A 19,167-nucleotide genomic window follows, 5' to 3' on the forward strand; every position below is an offset into this window, starting at 1 on the left:
CAACCAGAGCGCTTTCCCACTGCCCAGTCAGTCAGCACCTCCAGCCACACCGAACTCAGCGATGAGGAGTGGGATGAATCTTCCCGAACTCGTCTCACGACCAGAAGGATACTTTTTGTGCTCCTGTTTTTACATTATTACCACAGTATATTATTAACCTGGGAAATGTGGAATCTAACCTCCCATTTTCAGGTTGACCTCATTCACCAGTATTTGAATCTGGTTTTACTCCCTACACTTTCCTCCAGAGGGAACCCTCTTCCCATATGCTCACCTTGCCTGCAGAGTTGATCTAAGAGTCTAAGTCCACGTACGGCAAGGGGGCGCTATCCAGGGGTGTTGGGATGGAGGTAACCACTGGATTATTCGCTCCTCTGCATTTACGTATGTTGAACTTCTTTCGCACTGTACGTAGCCAACCATGCTAATCGGAGGTGCGGGGAAATCCTGCATACCATGTATTGTGTCACGTGACCTGAAGAACAGGAGTGGAGCAGGTTGTGAAAGCCAACATAGGAGCCGTCCATAAATGACGTCACGCACCTGGGGGGGGTGGGGTCAGACATTTGTGACGATGTGTGACGAGGGGGGGGGGGGTTGAGAACTGTGACGTCACATCAAAATGCGCAATTTAAAATAAATAAAGACAACATGTTTTACTTAATTAAATAGACTTTTTAATAAATGTTTTCGCCTACAACATCAGAGTGGAGCGGCACATTAAATACGCACTACAATGACAATAGTTTAAAGCGATTTGCAGGGTGTTTTATTTTTGGGGGGGGGGGGCAGAGTTTTGTGACGTCATATTTGAGGGGGGGTCTGACTTTTTGTGACGCCGTGTGACGAGGAGGGGGGGGGGTCACAAATCGTCCAAAGTCACGTGACGTCATTTATGGACGGCCCCATACTCATGGAACAATGTAACTGGCATCGATTGAGTTAACTCCTCAAGTATAAATAAATATTCTGATTCACGGTTTAGCCACGATCTATCCGATTCTGTATGAATTCTTCCCCAAACCACTGCCACCTCTCACGATCTTGTGATGCAACATATCCATGTAGCTCGCGCACACGAGCTGATTCGATTGCTCAATGCGGCGGATGTCCAAATAAACAGCGTGCCGTAGACCGAATCGACAACCTAGTGTCAGCCAACCCTCTATGAGAGATTGCCAAAGAATAGGATGATGTCCAAATGAAGTAAAGTTTAGTTATTTGTTGAACTAGACGAGACCAGGATAGTCTAAATTGCAAGAGTGACCTTTAGCACATTTTTCCTTTGGCTGCTGGTCCAATGTTAGTCTCGACCACTGGCCATCAACCCTTCTGGTTGAGTGTCCTGCTGAAACCTACTATATTTTGACAGTCAATGATGCCTCTCATAAAGCATGTGCAACACATTAACAGAATCACGCTTTCCAAATAAAGTTAAAATGGTTCATGCATTAGATACGTCCATCGGTAATTGGGCGGCAAAAATAATTGTTATCAAATGTGCAAATAATTTGGCCCTGATAGCTCTTCGTTAGCTACTATTCTTATTCAATACTTCCGAAAACAAACGCGAGCTGGAAAGTGATATGTAATCTATGGGTATGCATGTAGGTTTCATTTCTTCCGAACTTGTCCTTCAAAACACATTCAAGTTTGTTTTGTTTAACAATGCCAAGAAGATGAATGCCAAAGAGAATGTGCTACAAGCAGAAAGCTGTCAGGAAATTACTGCATCAGAACGTGTAATTCAAACAGGGGCAAACACTTCCTTTGTATGCACTCTCGTCTGTAAACTAATATACAGCAAACTGCTCGGGAATAACCACAGAATCTGCTCTGGATGAAGCTGTGTGGGTGGGGAGCGTGCTAGGGGGAGAGGCTGCAATGCTTGCAATAAAACAAGAATGTTGATTTTAAGTTAAGAATGTGAGAAATGTTTTAATATTCCTTGGTGGCCATGGATCGAGAAACGTGCTTTACAAGTGTGCCTTGTTGAGATGTTTAAGGATTATGAAATTATTCTGCAGGATAAAAAATAAATGTTTGACCAACGGAGGGAAAGGGATTTTAAAAGTCTCTGGAGGCCTATTATGAAATCCTAGAATATAAATTCCAAAATGACAAAAATTCCATTCGATATCAAACATACACTATTCTATTCTTGCGTATGGCAATAGGTTCGGAAGCTAAATGCCATTGTCGAGGCCTGCTTGTCACAAGAGGGCTAAGCTGAAAGTTGACTGATTACAAAAAAAATCCGTTAAAAAAACCATTGCACTTTTGAGCATAGCCATTAATGATAATGATAAATTGCAGTTTTTTTCAATAAATGTGTTGCTTAATGAAGGCATCCCATGCCACGTCAGTCATGAGGCTTGTTTGACCAAACTTAACCATGATGGATAGTCAGTGCGGTATGATGAGAGAGCAGCCCAAGACCAGTTCAGATAACACATTGTCCTGCGGAGGGAGCTGGTAGGAACGTTGGGATGCTCGGCCAATGGCCAGGGTCAACGGCGGCGTGGTGTATTCCGCAAATATGGCCGACTGTGAGAGCGGGCACAAGCCGGCGTGAGTAGGTTAAACGTTGAGTTTAATAAGGGCACCACGGGGTGAACAGCCCCCCCACCCAGCCCCACCCCTCCCACCCAGCCCCACCCAGCCCCTCCCCACCCAGCCCCTACCAGTAGCATTTCCCACGTGATGTTAGTCATGGCTGGGAATAGAACTCAGGTGGTCTGGCTCATCGCGCAGTGAGCTTATCACTGCACGACTCTATCGCATAAACTTATTAGCATTGATGCACACCAATGGGATGTGACTATTTACCTGACTGTATTTAAAACAAAACCCATGGGAGATTCATAAAGCATACATTATATTTGAAATGTGAAATACATTTTTGATTCATAAATGAAATGTAACGACAAACTTAACTCAAACGTGGTATTGCAGGTCCCAATAATATGTTAATATGGATACAAATGCACACACACATGAAGGGTGTAATTATTTAATCCGTATCCAGTCACCTCAGGTGATTCGATTAATGCATTGTTCAGATTCAGGGCCAAATATTTTTTAAAAATTACATTGTCATAAATGTAGCAGCCTCTAATATCTGTATGGTTGTCATGTAACTCGCATACAAATCAAATTTTCTATAATTGTTTTCAAACCCTACAAACGTACCGCATCATTCGACCTCCGTTGTCGTTGTTGGCAGCAGTAGAACAAAGGTGAGCACTCCACAGCAATGGTGATATAGAATAACTTTTATTTGGCTTTTTTTAACTGATGTAATAACAGGTACATTCACTACTGCTAACACGTAAGTACGGTAATGTTGCCGCCAAAGCGTTTGGTTAAAATTGAAAAGTAAAAAGGTAGCACCTGACGTCCATGCTCAACCAACACCTAGGCAGCAAAGCCTCACGTTTTTTGGTTTGCCTTGCGGTTATTAAAGGTACGGTAGTAAGGTTACAGGTCATTCACCTCGTGTCCCTCCTACTGTAGGGTTAGAGAACCCTTCAACACCAGAACGGGACGAAACATTTGAAATAACCACGTAGAATTTTACAAAACACGTTTCAACTTGACTTAAAGTGTGCTGATGGATTAAAACAAAAGCGCTTAACATATGTTCTATATATATGCATGCACGAACACATATATTTTCACCAGGATTAAATGATCACGTTGCATGGTCGATAGCAAGGCTCTGTGAATGTTGCTAATGGGCAATCTGTTGGCTCCTTTTTCGGGACATTTCGCTCAAAGCGATCACATTCGATTCCCCTTGAGATACACCCAGTGTTAACTCAGCCATTGTAAATTTAGTTGCTAAGTCAGCATATATTTATTTTTCATTCATTTTGATTGGGACGAAAAAAAGCAAACACGAGATTTAAAATCAACTGATGCAGGAAATTACAACGGTACAAGTCAAGGAAGTTGACGTTGAAGGGCTTGATGTTGAATCTCGCAAGGACCATTCCTTGCCTCACGAACAAAACGCCTGATATGGAATATGCCGAGCAAGAGGCGACTGTGTATCTACATGGGCGACAAAGCCAGCTCACCCCGGGTTGCTCGACAAAGGAGTGCCACCCGAGGCTCCACCCGAAACCGCATCCGAGCAAACTATGCCAGTTGCAGATACCCGATGCACAAACGGAAACTGTGGTCACCCAGAACAGACCATGCAACACATAGCGACACAATGCCTGATCCACAACTATGAAAGGAGACATCGCAGCGATGATACACTCCGCTGCTCCTGACGCGCTTGTCTGGATTGACCACCTGAATGTGAAATTGGCATTGTTGCTACATCAGCAGCCGTCCAACAAGAAGTGCATGGATAGTGTTTCGTGGGCCATTTTGGAGTGGTAGGCCTCATGTGGCCACGGGCTTGTATGAAAATGTCACAGGCCATATCTGGTACTTTTACCAGACAGTAAGTTTACCACCCCTGCACGAGCGAGAATGCAGGGCATCCTTAGTGGGTTTTTTCACCTCCTGATCTTATGCAAGACTTATATATATATAAAGTTAATATAATTGTGAATAATGGTTTACATAACACTTTGACACATGTGCAACTATTATAAATTGTGGATCATTTTGAGAGATAGGGGGATGGAGTTGTGGCACAGTTGTTAGCGCGCTGCGCTCTGGCAACCCGAGTTTGATTACTGGCCATGGTTAACATTAGTGGCCAGTGACCTCTGAACTGATCTTGGCCATCCCTCGTCACCGATACATACTGACCAGTGTGGTGAAGTATGGGCAAAAAACCTCCATAACGGACAGACACATCAGGTCTTCATGCAAGAGTGGATTGACAAAGGGCTGTAAAAAATTACTTGCACATTCATTTTAATGGGTGATTAACTATCATCAGCAGTAACAAAGTATATCTACCATCAACTCACAAATGAGCATCATTAAGTCCATTAATAGGCAAGAATCACAGGTTTAAAACACTTTTTCCACCAACGTTATTAATATACATTCATTTAATCCGTGTGCTTTATTCTAAACAAGGTGAGATCCCATTAAGATTACCCCAGGACAAACACTGCCTTATGACTGAAACATGTATTCGGTCAACTTGTAACGATGTACTTGCACAGCAATTTGATCAACTGTCATGATTAGGCTTTGCAGTTCAATTCAAGGATGGATCATTTCATCTCTTATTTCCAACTCTTTTGTATAGTTTCTCATATTCACCTCTTTGCTTGTAGTATTCTTCACTCCATTCGCCTAAATGTACCATCAGCAAATCGTTAGCATATCATTTACCAAAGTCATGACAAATCGGTTGTATGCTCACAAATCAGTGCACCTCTCGTGACCATAATAATTCCGTACATTAGACACATCGATTATTTAAATGATCTGCTGTGGAAATGAGTTGCGTCTCCGCATCGTGACAATTCATGGAATCGCGGAGGGCATCAACCATCACATGCCTTGGGCCAGATTCTCATCCTGACGCATGCTCACTTTCATCAGATTTGCATAAAAAGCGCCAATGCGACCATTACTACCAACGATGGGTCAGTCATAAGAATGATGTTTGTCAGCTAAGGATGTGAAAATGACCCCTCAGTCCCCTCAACTTCTACAAAACATTACTGGCTCAGGCTTCTGGAATGGATGGAACTAATTGACACCAACAGTGCCAATTTTGAGAATGGGGGCTCTTGACTTTAATCGCATGCACTAAAATTACTACAATCACATTTTAAAAAGCTTCGAAAGACGGTTCAGAAAAGAAGAAAAACACGAAGTTTATTCTTTTTGGTTCTTTCGGTAAAGTCACGTAGAATGGAAATAATAAAGGTCTCGACAGACCTGCTCTCCACCTGAGGACGGCTGCTTGCGTTGTGGCCGAAACGTCGTGAGAATTATTTTATTATGTTTTATTTTTATTATTTTATTATTTCCATTCTACGTGACTTTACCGAAAGAACCAAGAAGATGAATCCCTGCAGTCACGAAAGCTTTAAATCGAAACGAAGTTTATTCTTTAATTGAATTGTAACCCCAAATTATCACAATCAGTGGGGAACATGGCTCATCATACCTAGGGCCACATTCTCCTCTTAATGAATGTTAGTCATATTATACACCAATGAGGTCCTTGATATCTTATGATCTTCTTAATATTCCGAGGTCAAGGCTCCGTTCCTGGGGGTGATCGGGCTTTTGCCAGTGCAGCTCCAAGACTATGGAACGCGTTGCCTCTGATAATGTGACAATCAAGATCTTTCTAGCTATTTAAATCTTCCCTGAAAGCTAATATTTCCCTGCTTTCCATACATGGCGCATTAGGATCCTTGGATGAAATGCGCCTCACGAATGTAAATTATTATTAATATATTTGTCGTGCAAATATTCTGATGTGTCCATTACCAACAATGAAGGAAATTTTTTTTGTTTAATGAGCCATGTCCTCGAGATATTAATGTGGCCCCTATAGTCCTTGCCATGCACATCATACGCGGGATTCCCATCACCGGTTCAGGGTTTTAGCAGTTTGGTTGGGAATGATTCGACACTATTTTGCGAATGGGCATTCTGAATTTTGACTTTGGACGCACCCATTAACGTTACTACAAATCGCATGTTAATAAGCTCCGATAGACGTTCAGAAAAAGAAAAAAAATACACCAAAGAAAACATTTTAAAAAGCCTATCTTTTCCAACTGACCCATTCGAGTTGTAAGGCAGTTACATGTAAGGTTGCTTGTGCACCCGACAACTTTGATTAGGCCCCCATTGTAACGCGTCTCTTGTGAAATTACAACAACCACATTATAACCAGCCGACAGGTGTGTGCGGGAACATGTGAGTCTACATCACATTCCTTTGGCTTTGCGATGCAAGGTCACCCGATAATAAAGTGGTGAGCTTAAATAAAAAATAATGTGAATACAAGACGTAGTAGAAAATACCCTGCATATCTAAGTCTACTTTCTAAAATAGTGTGTTTTCGTAATATATATGTGTATATAAAGATACTTTCTTTTAATTGTAACAGTTTTTTTTATATATATATAAGGTACGCATGTATTCATTCAAAACAAACTATTGTGCGAGTTAGCAGAGCCTCTGTGGGACAGTGGTTAGAGGCAGAGTAAAGTTCAACATTTAAATAAAAAAAACTAAAACAGTAGCACAAATTCATAGACCACCTGACTTCACACATTCGTTAAAAGGCTTCTGTAGACATTCGATCAAAGCATTGTACGAATCGAAATTCAACCTTAACGTGACCACATCAAATTTACTCTACAACAGATCCACGTTGGTGCATTTCTTTTGAAATGTCTTGCCGTGAGTGGCGAGTGCCGTTGAAACACCTGGCAGCAGTGATTCTCAGCTTTTAACAATCAATCTAATTAACAATTATTTCCCAGGAAAGCCTCACTCTGTCTCAATATTCGTATTCAGAAGCATCCTGCATTGGGATGTTTGATAAATTCCAAAAATTAAGTGGTTTGCGCTATGTGTGAAGAAACTGAATTGCCCACAGACAAACCCACACTCCTCTCTCGTGTTTACCCATCAACCTCACGACTACAACCCCTGGCCACGCTGAAGCCCTATTAGCTTTTCATATCTGATGAGATTGTGGGATTTCGAGGGTGATTTGGGTTCATCAGGTTAACCCTAACACCAACATGTAGTGTGTGTCCAGTCATGGCTGTACAAGAGTGTTCTCATGTTGTGGCAGGTCCAACTATAGCTGAAGGTTTTTCAAACATGGTAGACTGCCCTCCTATAAAGCTGTCCAGTAAGTCATTCTATGTTTACCAATGCGTTCTATTAATGCTATTCGTACTGACGGTCGGTCGGCTGAAACATTACAATCTACTTTTACTCAAACTGCCACAACATGTTTGTATTTGGTTTATCCCTTAGACTGTTATTTATCGCATATGATTTATTGAAGCTACATCAGTTGAATTTCTACTCCTACACTGCATCAGAGCGAAAGTGCCTTTCGGCTACAACAACACGCCGAAGGGGACGGCGACTGCGGCGATGGAACAATGAAATCATTCGGTGCGCAACAGCTCGAGTGATTGTTGCTTTGCAAGACCGTGAGAGGTGACGACGACTCTGGGAGGCGTTCGTCAACAGTAAGCAGATCGTGGCTGATCAGGGCGTTGAATCCACCCACCATCCTTGGCCAGTGGCACCAGCCTGCACTCGGAAAATGTCAAAATAAGAATAATCCGCGGACATGTACCCGGTGTCTCTCTAGTATAGTCGTCACAGTTTACCCAGGTATCTGCCGTGGCTACAGTTCTAGAAAGCTCCACCCCAGGATTTTATTTTTACAATCACAGACGATAAGAACAGCTGATCAATCTGTACGATAGGAAAGCAGAGGTATAATGCTCAATACGCCCAATGGAATTTGCTGAGCTCTTGCCAGATCTGTCCTCCGAGGAAGCTGCCTTGATTCTTGGGCTGAAAAAACCTGAAGCGGAGATCGGTGCTCAACCGGATCTGGAGTCGTGGCAATTTTCTCGGTGAACCCTTAAGGCAAGGCAGGTTCAAAGGCCACTCTTGATGAAATTCCTGCCGTGTATGCGCGTGTGCGTGCGGATGCCAATGCCGGTCCTGTTGTCGGCGGGACACGGTGAACCAACGTGACTCAGGTGTGCCAATGGAAAAGGGGGTTAAACAAAAGACCGCTACATATTTTGGGGCCTGAACATAGGCTACACGGTCACGTTAGAAAACCCAGAATGGAATTTCTTTTTCCATCCCACTGAGAACGTGGAGTTGCATTGGCCCGTTAGCTGTTACAATCAGGTGCAGGGTATTCATTTTGCATGGAAAGAGATGCGTGTTTTCAGGCACTTGGTAAAACTTCGACTTGTGTGAAGAAATTTATAAAAAATATTTCTCGCCATTATAGATCCATTGTAGTTTCATCATGGGGTCTTTGTTTTATAATCGCTAATGTAGAAATACAATGTACTTTGAAGGGAATTTATCACCATCATGCATCAAGATACCATTTCTATGGATCTCTTTGAATGTGCTGCTGAAACAATGAAAAAACTGATTCCTGGAAAGCTAATTATTGGTAAAGTAATGTTTTTACAACAATCAGACACAAGGCACACAGCAAGTTACCTTGCAGTATTTTTCAATAGCTATTGTGTTTATGCCTCATTGTACAAAATATGTTGTGTGTATTGGAACAACGTTATTCCTGAAGAACACGAAATATGTAATTCGCCAAAAGCACCAAGGTTATGTGCAAATAATCTGGGATTAACGTCTACGATTATATATTTTTTGTGCTAAAAATAACATTTCCACGTTTAATATATATTTTTTATAAATCTTTGCGTTCAACGTGGAGTGGAAACTTCCATCGAAGGTGCATTACAAATATTGTATTTTTTTTATAAATCTTTGCGTTCAACGTGGAGTGGAAACTTCCATCGAAGGTGCATTACAAATATTGTATTTTTTTTCCTGAAAATGTTAGGGATTAAATAATGTACATTCTAAAGTTAACTTTTTCAGTTCGTTAAAGTATTCACAAGTATGCATGGTGCTTGAACCGCTGAATTTAAACATTTATATTTTTCATCAGTGGTATTCTTATTCTTATTATTCTCCTATCCATATTCTTGGTTCTTTCGGTAAAGTCACGTAAATAGAAAACAAAATATTTGTTAAAATAAAATAAAAATGATTACATTTTTTTTTTTAAATAATAGAAGCAAAATCCCACGACGTTTCGATCGCAACACAAGCTGATGAAAACTGCTTGTGTTGCGATGGAAACGTCGAGGGTTGTTTGCTTTTATAAAAAAAAAAAATCTTTAATCATTTTTATTTATTTTCAAATTTAGTTTTATTTTTTTTATTTTATTTAATAATTTTTATTTTACATTTTTTTATTTTTGCTTTTCTATTTACGCGACTTTACCGAAAGAACCAAGAATATGAATTCCTGCAGTCACGAAAGTTTTAAGTCAAAATGTATTCTCCTATCGTTCGTTTTCTCTCTTTTTTTTTTTACAAATACATGGACGATGTAGCGATATTTACGAGACAAACACAAAAAAAGATAAATATGTGGGAGTAGGGATATTTCTTTTTCTCAATTGCACTAAATGTCTGATGGAAGCAAGGTCAATGCAACTGTGCCATTGCTGCCGTTTGAATTCCTCCATACATTGCAACAACAAAAAGTAACGGTTTAATTTTGTGTTCATATCAAATTTATATATATTTTTTCTTTTGTCCAAACGTATTCAGATACTGTGCTAAGTTACCAAAACTGCCCTCTCCTTTTACATTTTAAGAATTAATCTCCATAAAACGTTCACCACATGTCAATCGCTGCGCAACTCGTTCATGCAGTTCACTTTTGTAGGGAACATCACGAATGGACAACACCGCCACAATTCAAACACAACACATCGTTTTGGATGCTTCGGTATGGCAATAATGGAGAGCAGCCGCTCATCGTCAGTGAATTACAGCGCACGATCCGATGCTCTGCCCGCTAAACTAAATAGCGGTCACAAAACCAACCTTAGCCCCGTGAGCCAATCGCCCTTTTCGTTTACAAAATACGATCCCCACTTGCATCTAATCTTGGTGGCATCCACTTCATTGTGAGCCGTGTGCCTAAATTCGGCGCTGCGAGCCCCTCTGAAATAACGAGTCGTTAAGAGGACAACGCGAGAGTGGCTCCCAGCTTCCTGCCCATTCATCTTAAAACGCGACTCCAAAAAATAATATACGCGGCTGGAATAAACAATTGCAGCGGCAGGCATCTTCTTGACTCGCGCACCACTGCAGATGTGTGCCTGGCTGCAGGCTGTTCACTAGATCTCAGCAGCTGACCTCCAGATAAGAACGGCCGCAAAATAGGGAGGGCTTAATAGTGACATGCCGCTACAAAGACAAAGTTCTCCCCCGTAGCCGTACAAGACTGTTGAGGCACGTTCTGGTCGGGCTTGGTGATGGCCACACCACACCCTCGTGCACAATGCTGGTCTTTAAAGGTTCGCGCAAACAACAAAATGCCACTGCAGGCACACACGTACACGTACGTATACAAATATATATATAGAGAGAGAGAGCGTATCTGAGAAAGTAGAAGCCACCAATTAAACCAAAGAGGCTCTATTAGCGTGCTGCCCCCGTCTGCCGTTCAATCTCAACCTCTGTGCGGCGCTCTCAACTTTCAGCCAAGTTCGTGACATACCCAAGCGTAGCACGCCCAACTTCAAATTCGAGATCACGACGCGCCCCGATAACCGCACAGACTGGTCGCGCATAGCGCCGGCCGTGCGCGAGCCTCCGGCCACACCACCCCTTCTTGGTGCGTAACGCATGGCCGGGCGCGGAGGCCAGGCTGAGCCGCGTGCGGGGAGAACGATCTACGGGGACGTCGAGCCGCGGTCGTCTCGGCCGACCGCCCAGGTGACACCGGGGACGGGGTGGGGGCGGGGCGAGGTGGGGGGGGGGGAGGGAAGGCAGAGAAGGCCGAGGAGCGCTCCGACGGCGGTCGTCGTCGTCGTCGTCGTTCTGCTCGTCCCCCCGCGCGTTTACGTTGTCTGGTCCAGGGCCCGCAGGAGCTCGACTCCCTGCAGCAGGCGGCGGCAGTCGACGACGGGGGCGTTCACCTCGCAGTCGTAGCGCGTCAGCTCGGGCAGCGAGCTCCCGCCGGCCAGCAGCCGGCTCGCCACGTCTGCGCGCGGGGAAAGCGCGGTGATCGTCACGCGTCAACACGGTCGCGCCTCTCGTCGAAGGATCGGCCGCAAGGATCCGCGACAATACGCTGGTATTTGAATCTCTCCGTGGCCTTGCCCCACCGTACCTCGCTTCCCTCGTCTCGTTTTGTGTGCCCTCCCGCCCGCTCCGCTCTCAATCTCTCCTACTCCTAACCGTTCCCCCCTCTCCTTGTGTGCAATCATCGGGGGGGAGGGAGAAAGGGGGGAGGGAGGGGAGGGGAGGGAGGGAGGGGAGGGAGGTCAGGCAGGTGCCTTCGCCGCTATGGTGCTGGTAGCGCAGCAGCAGGGGATCTGGTGATGGGTTTTTGAGTGTGATTTGTTTTCTTGTTGGTGTCTATGAACACAGTAACACACAATGGGACTAATGTTACACGGGAAAGCCGCGTTATAGCTTTGATTAAAAAAGGGAGCACATGAGCAAAAAAGAAAACGACATGATGAACGAAGTAAAGTGCCGAAAGACCGAGCATCTTTCTCGTCTGATCGTTAAAAAAAAAAAAGGAGGGAGGGAGGGAGGCTGCCGAACCTGTGGCGGGTTTACGGCAGAGGGCCTGGCGGCCCCTGCCAGGCCCGGCGAGTTTGTCGGTGGCGCAGTCCCCGCCGCTCCAGCGCGAGTCCCCGTGGGCGGGGAGTCCACACGCCCTCCCGGCGTACGGCTCGGGCTGCACGGCGAGCGAGGCGCCCTGTGGAGACGCCGAGGGGCGGAGGAAGGAAAGTCTCGGCATTGGGGAGCAATTCGGCAACCGGTTGCCGTGGTCATTAGCTACGTACGTACGTAGAACTTCTTTGGCACCGTAAAGTAGCCAACCGTGCTAATCGGAGGTGCGGGGGGACGACGACGACAAACTAAACACAAAAAGCAGTTCTAAAGAAATTAGTTTTCAATCTATCGAGGGGCACCCAGAGCATTGGGCATGGCTAGGGATTGGATGCAGATCGCCGAGACCATAGCATTGTCTGAATCACAGGAGCACAATTCCAAATCGTTGTGAATGCCGATGATCCCTGCAGAACCTACCGCTGGGGCAAATGCTGTTAGCGATCACCTATTAAGGTCGACATGGTGCAACGATGGGGTGTTGTGGCCAGATCCCATAATAATGATTTAGCCCACCACACCAGGAACTTATTTAAGGCTTGGTCAATCTAGGAGAGGCCAGGGACACATTCTGGCAAAACTTGCTCGCTACCGACGTTGGCCATGATCGGGCCGAGTCCGTGGCACAGTGGTTTGCGGACTGTGCTACAGACGACCCGGCGACATCTGTTAAAATGAGCCTCGTAGCTCATCGGATTCCTCCAGGCTAAATGAATCGGAATTCGTTTCTCTACACCCGCTGTGTTTTCGGGATTGTACCACGCATTGCTCAATCGCGTGGAGCAAACCGTCCCACATCGAGCAACACGCGGCACAACGTACCTCCGATGAGCACGGTTTAGCTACGTACGGCGCGGAAGAAATTCTACGCGCATACATCACGCGGCACGACCCGGAAGCACATCGGGTGGGAGCTGCGCAGGCGTAACTGCGAAAGCCTGCGCAGGAGATTACGCTAAAGATCGGAGCAGTGTGGCACACGCACGAGGCCGGGCTGCTGAGCGTAGGCGGCGAGGTTCATGGGCGACGCGGCTCCCTCGTTGCTCAGCCGACGCTTGCGGCACGAGGCGGCGGTGGCCGCGACGTGGGCCATGAAGGGGCCGGAGAACCGAGCCAGGGACCCTGGCATCTCCACGTAGTGGGCACCGTCACTCGGCCTGCATGCACAGAGAGAGATGTGGTGTGTGTGTTTTTTTGTTTGTTATCACGGTTGCTGAGCGCAGGCACAAAACATCAAGTGGCTGCACCAAAGCATCTGCAGGTAATACAGAATAAAATGTCAGATGTTGGGAGGATCTTACGACACAAAATTGGGCCAGCTCGTTACATGCCCTAACCCAAAAATCGTAATATTTCCCGCAAAAACCTAGGCGTTTTGTTGATATGCATCGTTGAATCCTTTCCGGCACCGGAGCAAACCACTCCCGTGACCAACATCCTCACGTAAGCGCAAATCGCCGCTTCACCTCGGAGCGTACGCCTGCTGCTGCTGGTGCTGCTGCTGGTGCGGCGCTGGGTAGGCCAGGGGCAGCATCCGCGACGGGGCGTTCGCTCCCACGCGGGGAGGCACGGCCTCGCAGGGGGAGTCCAACTTGGGTCTCTTGGCCGTGAGGGTCGACGGGACCCACGCGCTCGGAGCGGTGGCGGCGGCGCCGGCCGCCGTGACGGGGGAAGGAGGGCTCTTGCCGTGCCGCGTCTCCTCCAGGCGGTTGAGGCCGAACACCCCGAACTCGTCCAGGCGGAAGCTGATCTCGGGCAGCGGTGCATGCTGGGAAATTGGAGAGGGGGCGGCCAGGGTCCGAAGCGGTTGCTGGAACTGCGCGGGGTAAAGCGGCCGCGCACGCACGCACGCACACGTTGAATAATAATAAATACTTGTTTTCGCGAAACATCAAAATAAAAAGTGCGTCGAGCACCCGCATTACAAACACAATGAAGAGGTTTGTATTTTAAACGTTGATTGAAAACTCGCATCTTCACTCCCACTGTAATATTCGCGGAGTCGCGCCCGGAACGAGTAGCAAAACATAGTAACATGTCAGATAACTCCCGTATCAGATAACAACCCAATAGATTGTCGAGAGGGAGAAGAGAAGGTGAAGAGAGAGGGGGGAGGTATGAGAAGGAGGTGGGGGAGACATGAGGATCCGTGCTAGTTGAATGGCCCCACACTCAAGGCATCACCGTCAGTATTAAAAAGAATCAGCCATCAAACCTTGCGCGTACGAATTGTATTCGTGACAAACCGTGAGAACAGCGGTCACAGTGCACGCCCCTCTACAGCAGGGGTGGGGAACCTATTCGTTACCGAGGGTGTAACAGCACTGTCAATACCCTTTAGTGGGTAACAAAACAAAGATACAAAGGGACCCCCCTCCCCATATTGCCTTAACAGACCATTGCTGTGAGCGAGCACCTATGAAGGCCGGAACACGGTATGGGTAGTCAGCACCACGCCCGGCCGCCTTTGTCTCCCCAGTAGCTATGTTTACACAATGCACCAGGTACTCATTTTGAGTCTGAGTCCACCTAGGGAAGGCCCAGGACCGTTTCAGATAACCGTCACCGTTACTGGCCATGAGCGGGAATCGCGCTTGGGTCGCCGGGATCATAGTGCAGCGCCCGCTAACCGCTACACTCCCGCTATAAGTCTTTATAATCATTACAACCTTTAGTGGTCACAGCAAACAGGCTCTCGGCAACGCAGGAGATAATTAAATAGTCAGACGAATTAGGAGAACGTCGCGGTCAACTAACCCCCACATCGCATCATTTATCGCAAAGCGCCCATTAAACGGCTAAAGGCTGAAATCATCAATTGCAATCGTGTGCACATTTGTGTTTGTGCCATTCGTCACAGCACACGGCTTGTTTCACAGACCACTATTGTCTGCTGTAAGTTTTCACAGGAGGAGGCGACAACGCTGCTCACGTAGCTATTCACGATTTCAGCAATTTGCGGGCAATTTTAAAATTTGGCCGAAGCTTGGGAGCGTGACGCCGGCGGGCGTGGCGTACTCCTGCTATTTATTTTAAACTTTAACAACTGTGCTCTTGTTCGCTCGGAAATATTCCGTTAATGAATAAAACGTGAAAAAACAAACAACGCGAACCACGGTAATCGCTGCACAATGGTGTTTAAAAAAAACAAACGATCACGTGATTTATCGGTGACTTTGTGGTGTACAACACGAATCGTGGGTATCGGCCCGCATCGCGGCATTCCCAGGATGCGTTACCTCGGGGGGCTGAAAGATGCCGGAGTGCAGGTGGCGAGGTGTAGCCGGAGTTCCGGGTGGGCCCGTGGCCCCCGGGGGGCTCTTTGGGAGCGGGGAGTCGGAGTAAAAACCCGGAGCGGACTCCGGAATGCAGAGGAGGAAGTCCTCGCCGTCCATCGGGATGTACGGAGCCACCGTCTCAAGGTCCAGATCGCTGCCAAATTCCTGCCGGCAAGCCAAGAGAAACAGAACATAAATACCGCGAGCCAAATTTAAACTTCCTCATATACGCGAAAACGCTTTTCATAAATTCGAAACGCGCAGTCATTCAATTCTCAATGGGCTGGCTTCGGAGGAGCCTTCGTCACCGTCTCGCTACTGCTGCTGTCGTTCCGTTCGTCGCAATAGACGGACGAAGATTTGAGTGCAATCCTCATTCTCGCTTTCTTCACGTTGTCCAAACGTGCAACCTCTGGAAATAACGCTTGATATCTGTCGCATTGCGACTTGCGGATGGGGCTGATGTATTGCTGCTCTTGGGTGTACCGCTTGCCATGAAGAAGGGCCATTCCCCGAAACGTCACCCTATCGTATATGTTTCCTTTTAATGTCACACGGTGTTATTGATGAACGTGTTGAGTTTTTATTTGTTTTGCACCGCCGCAGCAGCAGCGGCGGAGGCGTCACCAAATCATTTTCCTTACAATAGTTGAAGAACCCTCGTGTGGAGAGTGCAATGTTGTTGCGAGGTCAAGAGAGAGAGAGAGAGAGGGAAGGAGGGAGAAGGATCACGTGGGATGGAGGCGGGCTCGAGCTGTGGACCTGCCTTTGGGAGTGAATGCTCTGGGGATGCTGTGAGGACCTGTGTGGGCGCTGGGGCCTTCGTCTCCGGAGCCACACTGAACAGCTTCTCGATGGTGTCGATTCGGAGGTCTCCACCCAGGGGCGAGAAGGATTCCTCGGAGGCGGAGCGCTGCAACGGCAAATGTCGGGCGACCGTCGTTACAGGGAGCGTCGACTTGATGCAGAACGAACATTGCATTTCTCTCTCTCTCTCTTGGCGTTTAAAATAAAAAATATTTAACCAACGCGGCTCGGAGGGTCAGAGAGCAGCTGAGCTGGCAGCTCGAGATCCTGGGTTCGAATCGAAGGGATGAATTGTTCCGCGAGAGATGCGAATGGGTGCTGTGTCACGTGACGTGGATGCTGCGATCGGGGGAAATTTGCAACGAAGAAAATATTCATTCACAGCCCGATGTTTAGTTGCTGTACTATTGGCGGCTTGTCACGTCTGGGATCCCTTCAAGTGATCTCCGATTCACACACCAGTGGGTATCACTTTCCCACCCGCCCTACAAGGGAGAAATGTTCAATGCATGATAAACTGATTATATATATTTTTTAAATTTTCAAAGCCGGAAATGATCGAAATCAAGTGCAGAATCTCATTTAATGAACGTGGTGGCTTTGTATGCAGTTATTCTTGACCGGATCGTCATCCACCAGTTGATTGACGTCCGGGTTGTAAATTGTTAATCGTGTTCGGTGAAGGCGCAGCCCTGCAATGTCTCTGCTCAAGCCACTGCCGGTTGAAAGAGGCCTCCACTCGCGAGATATCTTCAGCCCCACTCGAGGGTGTTTTGGCCGACTGTTGGAAGCCTCGTTAGATGTCTTGCAAGCGGCAGCAGTGCCCACACTTTACCCCACCGCACGCAACCTGCCGATCTACTGCGTTGTCCACTATTTTAACTGCTGCTGGGTGGACCGAGGCAAGGGGAATAAAAAACAAACAAAAATAATCCTCGCCCATCGCGTCAACTGCCAGCACGCAACGGGGCAGCTGATAAAATAAAACACAATAAAGTAGGAGGATGAACGTCGTCCCGTTAATCCAATCATTCCGTCCCATGTATGGCCCTGATCGCTAACACCGAAGCACGGAGGTCCCCTCCACGTGTGAGGGGTGTGGGAGGTTTTAGGAGGGTGTGGGGGTACGGGGGATGTAGGGGGGGGGTGGGCGAGGTTCCGATCCACGGTGGCGACAAAAACACAACGGCCGCGTTCGCTCGCATCGATCGCGATGCGGCAGAGAACTCGCCGCTCTCCTCTCTCGTTCCTAAAATAAAAGACGCGGGACGCTAATTGTCCAGGCGTGCCTGAGGCCGCGAAACACCTCGTCTGAGAAATGCGAGGCGCAGGGGCTCTGATCTTCCTCTAAGGGGGAGGGAAGGGGTAGTGTCGTTCTCGGAACGAGGAGAGAACCCGCAAGCGAGCCTGAATTGGGCAGTAGAATGCCTCGCCTCCGATTCGCACGGTTGGCTACGTACGGCGCGAAGGAAGTTCCACATTGGTACATGTAACGCAAAACCCTTCCGTCAACCCTAAGCCGAAGGCCTCTATCCCACGCCAGGTCAGAAGGGGGGGGTTGTTTTACCGCACTCACCACGCTGGTGAGTGCGGGTTGACAAAGGTGGGACCATCAAGACTGGTTCAGACATCGCTCGCCACACTCACTTCGATTGCCATGACCGGGAATCGAAATCAAAATCGTGGGGGTTTGTGGCGCAGCGCGTGAATCAGGGCCCCTTCCGCCAGCCCCGGTAGTTCTTCCACCCAATAGCACGGTTGGCTACGTTCAGCGCGAAAGAAGTTATACATGCATATTCTCCGAAATCCCGCTGAGAATGAAATTGACTGACAATTATTGACAAAACGCGGTTGCTCAAGTGGAGAGATGCTGTTAGACGAGGGCGTGGGTTGAAATAAAACTAATAAACCAATAATCAACACGACACACCTCGAATCAAAATGAGCCCCAGGACACTATGAGACATCCTTTACCAAAAGGCGTCATCTGGTCCAACACCAATGGAGACTAGGCTCTAAGAATAGCTGTCTCGGGTGTGGACCAATCAACTTCAAGGACAGTGCATATCATTATTATCATCAGAGTTGTTTCTTTTTGTTTGTATTTTGACTGCTTGTGTTGTGGTTATTGCAAACATGACGCCTTGTATAAAGGTGTCAGTTTTTGTACCAGTTGAAAGGGTAAACGCCTATTACTATATGAGCCCCAGGACGTTGGAGCGAAAACTTTGGAGATGATGGCGAACAACGCGTGGCACAACCCTGAAGCAATTGCATCATCTACCCTAGTCATCATATCAACATCATTGTTGCATTATCATCATCACCGTGTTGCCAGCGCTGTCCTGGCGCCGGTTGGCAGAGGTCTGCGGCACTCGCGCGTCGCAGAAGAAGGCGGCGGAGGCCGAGTCGCGGGGCGGTCGCGGATCCCGCGGGGCGGCCATCGGCGGAGTGAGGGGCAACCCCAGCGGAGGTTCGCGGTCCCCGCGCTCGGGGCTGGGCAGTGCCACGTCGTCGTAGAGAGAGAGGTCCGAGTACAACGGCGGATGCTGCAGGCCACCGCCACCGCCGCAGCGATCTGTGGGGGTTCACGTTCATGCAGCCCACAAACTGTTTCGCTACTAAAAGTTGTATTTTTTTTTATTTTAGCCAGGTAAGGCCCGCAGAGTTATTTAGATTTTTTTTTTTT

General features: G+C 47.2%; 1 protein-coding gene across 4 annotated transcripts in view; it reads right to left on the reverse strand.

Moving 5' to 3' along the window:
• Positions 1–3,257: 3,257 nt before the first annotated feature.
• The window catches only part of LOC144943138 (hypoxia-inducible factor 1-alpha-like), an 83,284-nt gene continuing 67,374 nt past the window's right edge, over positions 3,258–19,167 (reverse strand). The window contains exons 10-16 of one of the 4 annotated variants that reach the window (XM_078870344.1): positions 18,806–19,056; positions 16,438–16,584; positions 15,633–15,836; positions 13,860–14,161; positions 13,379–13,550; positions 12,322–12,478; positions 3,258–11,752 (exon numbers count right to left, since the gene is read on the reverse strand). In XM_078870344.1, the coding sequence (XP_078726470.1) occupies positions 11,610–11,752; positions 12,322–12,478; positions 13,379–13,550; positions 13,860–14,161; positions 15,633–15,836; positions 16,438–16,584; positions 18,806–19,056 (1,376 nt within the window). In that variant the 3' untranslated portion in view covers positions 3,258–11,609. Of the gene's footprint in view, positions 11,753–12,321; positions 12,479–13,378; positions 13,551–13,859; positions 14,210–15,632; positions 15,837–16,437; positions 16,585–18,805; positions 19,057–19,167 lie in introns of all 4 variants that reach the window. The other 3 variants (XM_078870343.1, XM_078870342.1, XM_078870345.1) reach the window with 3 other exon arrangements.

Source organism: Lampetra fluviatilis, chromosome 30, assembly GCF_964198595.1.
Source record: "Lampetra fluviatilis chromosome 30, kcLamFluv1.1, whole genome shotgun sequence".
NCBI classification, from domain to species: Eukaryota; Metazoa; Chordata; class Hyperoartia; order Petromyzontiformes; family Petromyzontidae; genus Lampetra; species Lampetra fluviatilis.